This window comes from Oncorhynchus nerka, linkage group LG10 (assembly GCF_034236695.1).
Source record: "Oncorhynchus nerka isolate Pitt River linkage group LG10, Oner_Uvic_2.0, whole genome shotgun sequence".
NCBI classification, from domain to species: Eukaryota; Metazoa; Chordata; class Actinopteri; order Salmoniformes; family Salmonidae; genus Oncorhynchus; species Oncorhynchus nerka.
In genome coordinates this window covers 20971428-20978870 of record NC_088405.1, presented here as the reverse complement: position 1 = coordinate 20978870, position 7443 = coordinate 20971428, and the positions used below count along the sequence as shown (strand labels likewise).

The 7443-nt window shown below is 47.3% G+C and overlaps 1 protein-coding gene across 1 annotated transcript in view; it reads right to left on the bottom strand.

The window, feature by feature from the left end:
- Positions 1-6214: 6214 nt before the first annotated feature.
- The window catches only part of LOC115124804 (sodium/calcium exchanger 1-like), a 224915-nt gene continuing 223686 nt past the window's right edge, over positions 6215-7443 (bottom strand). Inside the window, exon 7 of the mRNA XM_065023112.1 lies at positions 6215-6778. Within this exon, the coding sequence (XP_064879184.1) occupies positions 6402-6778 (377 nt within the window). The 3' untranslated portion in view covers positions 6215-6401. The remainder of the gene's footprint in view (positions 6779-7443) is intronic.

Genomic DNA, 7443 nt, shown 5'->3' with positions numbered 1-7443 from the left:
GGATACTGCTTATTATATACAGACATGTTATCATTCATGCACATTGTGAACAAGTAGCACATTAACATTCCAAAATATGGACATGGGGGGGGGTAAGAGGATACAGAGAGATGCTGCACTGCACAGTCACGGTGTAGACACACACCATAGTGACACATGCTGGGCAGGAGAAGTCCTTGTGCTTCACTGCACCAGTACACAATGTATGGCTGTACTTCACATGTTATTTCTTCTTCTTCTTTCTCCTCTTCCTCCTCTTTTCATTTGTAGTTGGATAACTTGATATTAGGGTTTGAGGTCTTTTTAAGTATTTAATTGTCATAGTAATGTTTTCAGGTCAGCGAAATTTAATATAATCCCGCAACAGCAGGGTCACCATCAGCATATAAGCACTGTCATCCTGTTCATTACAAACTCGGGAACCAGTGCAATGTTTTTCCTTCACATCGAAACATCCCACCCCACTCCATACAAAAAACATATAGAGCTACTCTAGAGCTTGACGCCACCACCTTCATAATTAACCAACAGCTACTGTAATAGAAACCCCCACACCCCACCATAGTAGAATGAACCTTAAAAACTCTTACCACAGTTGGTCATTCGTGAACAAGTTCACTTTAGACCAGGTAAGCAAGGGGACACGCAGGCATTAACCCATCCCCATGCAATGTGAGTGCTTTTATACAAATTTGTCATTAGAAATGTTCTGTTTTGGTTAAACAACAGCAAGACTTTTAGTACCGCAGAGGGATCTTTCTGGTGTTGTAAAGAAATGTCAGTGTGTTAGAAAACCCACTACTATTCTGGCTAAGCTGTTACTGGAGTTTCCATTAGAAATAGTTCCCTTTGGCAAAAGAGGAGTAAACTGCACTTGACTTCCATATTCAGTGCCTCCGGAAAGTATTCAGACCCCTTGACCTTTTACACATTTTGTTATGTTACATCCTTACTCTAAAATAAAAAAAATAAAAAATAAAAATCCTCATCAATCTACACACAATACCCTATAATGACAAAGCAAAAACAGGTTTTTGGAATTTTTTGCAACTTTATTGAAAAAAAAAATGGAAATACCTTATTCAGACCCTTTGCTATGAGACTTGAAATTGAACTCAGGTGCATCCTGTCTCCGTTGATCATCCTTGATGTTTCTACAACTTGATTGGAGTCCACCTGTGTTAAATTCAATTGATTGGACATGATTTGGAAAGGTCTATATTCTCCCAGAGTTGACAGGGAATGGCAGAGCAAAAACCAAGCCAAGAGTTCGAAGGAATTGTCCATAGACCTCCGAGACAGGATTGTGTCGAGCCACAGATCTGGGGAAGGGTACCAAAACATGTCTGCAGGCCTCCATTCTCCCCATTCTTAAATAGAAGAAGTTTGGATCCACCAAGGCTCTTCCTAGAGCTGGTCGCCCGGCAAAACTGAGCAGTCGGGGGAGAAGGGCCTGGGTCAGGGAGGTGACCAAAAACCCAATGGTCACTCTGACAGAACTCCAGAGATCCTCTGTGGAGATGGGAGAACCTTCCAGAAGGACAACCATCTCTGCAGCACTCCACCAATCAGGACTTTATGGTAGATTGGCTAGACGGAAGCCACTCCTCAATAAAAGGCATGACAGCACACTTGGAGTTTGCCAAAAGGCACCTAAAGGACTCTCAAACCATGAGAAGCAAGATTATCTGGTCTGATGAAGCCAAGATTGAACTCTTTGGCCTGAATGCCAAGCGAAACGTCTGGGGAAAACCTGGCACCATCCCTACAGTGAAGTATTGTGGGACTGGGAGACTAGTAAGGAATGAGGGAAAGATGAATGGAACAAATTACAGAGATATCCTAGATGAAAATCTGCTTAAGTGTTCAGGACCTCAGACGGGGTCTGCATACTTATGTAAATGTGATATTTCATATATTTTTTAAATTGCATTTGCAAAAATGTAATTAAAAACAACATTGTTTTCTTTGTCAATATGGGGTATTGTGTGTAGATTGATGAGGAAAAAAACTATTTAATCCATTTTAGAATAAGCCTGTAACGTATCAAAATGTGGAAAAAGTCAAGGGGTCTGAATACTTTCTAAACGCACTGTAAGTACTTTAATCTAGAACCTTCTCGGGGCTGCAAATTCTGTGGTGAGAAATGACAAAAAAATACAAAATCTTGCTATGTTTATAATTTTCTAAACCAAACTACAACTCTATGATTACTTCTACTTCATTATCACGCTACACATCAAGTATAAAACAAACTCAGTAGGAAACTCAGGGTATTCATCATACCTTTAACATAACAAATGGATTGAAGGTGTAAATATTGTGGACTGCCTTCATCTTCCACATATGAATTGATCTGTTTGTCTAAACGGGATGTGTCGTTTTGAATGGAAACCCTTATATCTCGAGACTGCCAGTAAGGTGGATTTAAATGATTGCATCATTAAGACAAAAGCTTTTTACCTCTGAAAACAGAAAATACTCAGCCAATGTATTTCTCACCAGCTTCACTTTGAACTTCTGTAAAATGTCTCTATAGGGCTACTGCATTATAGAAACAGTTTAATCTACACTTCTGTCCACCATTACAATTGATGTTTTTATGTTCAAGATATTGTTTGATGGAATATAAATGAAGATTTGCAGCTCAGTGGAGAGAGAAGAGCGTGTGGGTTAAGTGTTGAGGGCAGGTTTAGGATAGGGGTGGGTTAAGTGTTGAGGGCAGGTTTAGGATAGGGGTGGGTTAAGTGTTGAGGGCAGGTTTAGGATAGGGGTGGGTTAAGTGTTGAGGGCAGGTTTAGGATAGGGGTGAGTTAATTGTTGAGGGCAGGTTTAGGATAGGGGTGAGTTAATTGTTGAGGGCAGGTTTAGGATAGGGAGGGTTAAGTGTTGAGGGCAGGTTTAGGATAGGGGTGGGTTAAGTGTTGAGGGCAGGTTTAGGATAGGGGTGGGTTAAGTGTTGAGGGCAGGTTTAGGATAGGGGTGGGTTAAGTGTTGAGGGCAGGTTTAGGATAGGGGTGAGTTAATTGTTGAGGGCAGGTTTAGGATAGGGGTGAGTTAATTGTTGAGGGCAGGTTTAGGATAGGGGAGGGTTAAGTGTTGAGGGCAGGTTTAGGATAGGGGTGGGTTAAGTGTTGAGGGCAGGTTTAGGATAGGGGTGGGTTAAGTGTTGAGGGCAGGTTTAGGATAGGGGTGGGTTAAGTGTTGAGGGCAGGTTTAGGATAGGGGTGGGTTAAGTGTTGAGGGCAGGTTTAGGATAGGGGTGGGTTAAGTCTTGAGGGCAGGTTTAGGATAGGGGAGGGTTAAGTGTTGAGGGCAGGTTTAGGATAGGGGTGGGTTAAGTGTTGAGGGCAGGTTTAGGATAGGGGAGGGTTAAGTGTTGAGGGCAGGTTTAGGATAGGGGTGGGTTAAGTGTTGAGGGCAGGTTTAGGATAGGGGAGGGTTAAGTGTTGAGGGCAGGTTTAGGATAGGGAGGGTTAAGTGTTGAGGGCAGGTTTAGGATAGGGGAGGGTTAAGTGTTGAGGGCAGGTTTAGGATAGGGGTGAGTTAAGTGTTGAGGGCAGGTTTAGGATAGGGGTGGGTTTAGGATAGGGGTGGGGTTAGGATAGGGGTGGGTTTAGGATAGGGATGGGTTTAGGATAGGGGTGGGGTTAGGATAGGGGTGGGTTTAGGATAGGGGTGGGGTTAGGATAGGGGTGGGTTTAGGATAGGGGTGGGTTAAGGATAGGGGTGGGTTTAGGATAGGGGCGGGTTTAGGATAGGGGCGGGTTTCTGTTTAGGATAGGGTTAAAGTTTCTAGTTAGGGTTCGTGGATAAGAATTGGCTGTAGAGCCCACAGAGGATTGGGACTGATAGAAAGACCAGTCAGGGAGGAACTTAGACACACATATGGATAGGAAGAGCCAATTGGGGAAGCTGCTGAAAGGAGTGTGGCCAATGGATAGAGCTTATACAGTATGGCTTCTCTGCATTCTATTGCAATTTGAATCAAGTATGGTAGTGATGACAATCCCATTGACTAAACTGGAAAAGCCATCTTGGGCTAGTTATAAAAAGTATCATTTAAGTTGACAACGAGTTATCTGAAAGTTAAAATGGTAACGCTGGCCATTCAAAAACAATACGGCCTTAATGGTCAAATTATACTAAACTCCATGATTTTTCACCTTTTACATAACTACATCGGCGGCAAGATAAATAACAGAGGAACCCTAATCAGATGTTCTACTGGGGATCAAACCAAGGATCAGAAGGTGGTGGGCAGCTCTTGCAGCCAGGCCCTAACTGAGATTTATTAGAGGAGAGACCTTCTTTAAAAGTAGCTGTTACTCCCAACCACTACGTTTCTTAACAGCTGAATCATTTTTGGGGTATGTTCATGCATATACATATCAATAATGATGGTCAGGGGAATTAAAGGATTTCACTCAGATGTCTAGAGTTAAGTTTGAAACGAGCATCAGACGTGGACGATGCTGTTTCTGGAAGGTTGCTGAGTAGTAAGAGATATACTAAACAGCTCCCCCTTCAGGATGCACACACCCACACAAACACACACGTACCGACAAACACACACGCACCCACATACACACACGCAGCCACACACCCACACACACCCACAAACACACACACACGCACCCACAAACACACACGCACCCACAAACACACATGCACCCACACACCCCCACAAACACACACACACACGCACCCACACACCCACACACCCCCACAAACACACACACGCACGCACCCACACACCTACAAACACACACACACACACCCACAAACACACACCCACAAACACACATGCACCCACAAACACACACGCACCCACAAACACACGCACGCACAAACACACACGTACCCACAAACACACACGCACCCACATACACACACGCAGCCACACACCCACACACACCCACAAACACACACACACGCACCCACAAACACACACGCACCCACAAACACACATGCACCCACACACCCCCACAAACACACACACACACGCACCCACACACCCACACTCCCCCACAAACACACACACACACGCACGCACCCACACACCTACAAACACACACCCACAAACACACATGCACCCACAAACACACACGCACCCACAAACACACGCACGCACAAACACACACGCACCCACTAACACACATGCACCCACAAACACCCACACACGCACCCACAAACACACACGCACCCACAAACACACACGCACCCACAAACACACGCACGCACAAACACACACGTACCCACAAACACACACGCACCCACATACACACACGCAGCCACACACCCACACACACCCACAAACACACACACACGCACCCACAAACACACACGCACCCACAAACACACATGCACCCACACACCCCCACAAACACACACACACACGCACCCACACACCCACACTCCCCACAAACACACACACGCACGCACCCACACACCTACAAACACACACACACGCACCCACAAACACACACCCACAAACACACATGCACCCACAAACACACACGCACCCACAAACACACGCACGCACAAACACACACGCACCCACTAACACACATGCACCCACAAACACCCACACACGCACCCACAAACACACACGCCCCCACAAACACACACGCACCCACAAACACACACGCACCCACACACCCCCACAAACACACATGCACCCACAAACACACACACACGCACCCACAAACACACACGCACGCACCCACGAACACACATGCACCCACAAACACACACACACGCACCCACAAACACACACGCACGCACCCACACACCTACAAACACACACACACACACCCACAAACACACACCCACAAACACACATGCACCCACAAACACACACGCACCCACAAACACACACGCACATGCACCCACAAACACACACGTGCACACGCTCCCACAAACACACATACGCACATGCACCCACGCACACACGCACACACACACACACACACACACACACACACACACACACACACACACACACACACACTCAACTGCCATTTTACAGACTTCAGAGGGGTGTCTGTCCTGGCCTTGACAGGCCTCTCCTCGCCTTAACAACCAGTTTCATCCATTATCCATCATCCATCATCCATTTCATCCATTTTCATCCAAGCATTTCGCTACACTCGCATTAACATCTGCTAACCATGTGTATGTGACAAATAAAATTTGATTTGATTTGATTTGATTTGATTTTGATTAAGCACAAGACCATGGGGACAGAGGAGGGGGGGGCATATCTTTCACTTCTTAAAAGGGGGATAGGGGGAAAGGGGGGTTTATTAATGACAAGAGGAAAATGTTTTTCACCACTGCTGTTGCCTCCTTCTTGTCAATGGTTAGCTCTTCTTGGGCCTTCTTAAGTCTGATGCTGTTTAGAAGGCCTTGAAGTGGCAGTAGACCTCCAGCGAGGAGAACAGAATGTACAGCAGCCACAGGCTAACAAACAGCATGGTGGTCAGTATCTTGGGAGTCCGCGGACCCCCCAGCTCGCCGCCGATCGAAGGTCGCCTCCGGTACATCAGCACCCCCACGCAGATGAAGGCGAAGATGGTGAAGAGAGTGACGGAGAAGGCCAGGCTCCCCGGGTCTACCTTGAAGTCGTTGCCCTTGGAGTTGTGGTAGATGGCGGCGATGGACCAGGCCACGCCGATGCCCAGGAACACATTGACCGCGTTGCTGCCCGTCACGTTGCCGATGGATGCATCAGCATACTGGTCCTGGATGGCTGCCACCTTACTGGCAAAGGTGTCTGGGGGAATGGGGAGAAGGGGAGGAGGGGAGAAGGGGAGGAGGGGAGAAGGGGAGGAGGGGAGGAGGGGAGGAGGGGAGAAGGAGAGGAGGGGAGAAGGGGAGGAGGGGAGGCGGGGAGGAGGGGGAGGAGAAGGGGAGGAGAATGGAGGACAGAGGTTAGTGTTGTATGTTGCGTGTGATTCAATAGGGATTGGGAAAAGGTTATTGGATGGGAGGAATGAATGTTGATGAGGTATGGGGAAGGGGAGATGGGGAGTAGGGGAGATGGGGAGGAATGAATGTTGATGAGGTATGGGGAAGGGGAGATGGGGAGGAGGGGAGATGGGGAGGAATGAATGTTGATGAGGTATGGGGAAGGGGAGATGGGGAGGAGGGAGATGGGGAGGAGGGGAGGAATGAATGTTGATGAGGTATGGGGAAGGGGAGATAGGGAGGAGGGGAGATGGGGAGGAATGAATGTTGATGAGGTATGGGGAAGGGGAGATAGGGAGTAGGGGAGATGGGGAGGAGGGGAGATGGGGAGGAGAGAAGATGGGGAGGAGGGAAGATGGGGAGGAGGGGAGGAATGAATGTTGATGAGGTATGGGGAAGGGGAGATGGGGAGGAGGGGAGATGGGGAGGAGGGGAGGAATGAATGTTGATGAGGTATGATGGGGAAGGGGA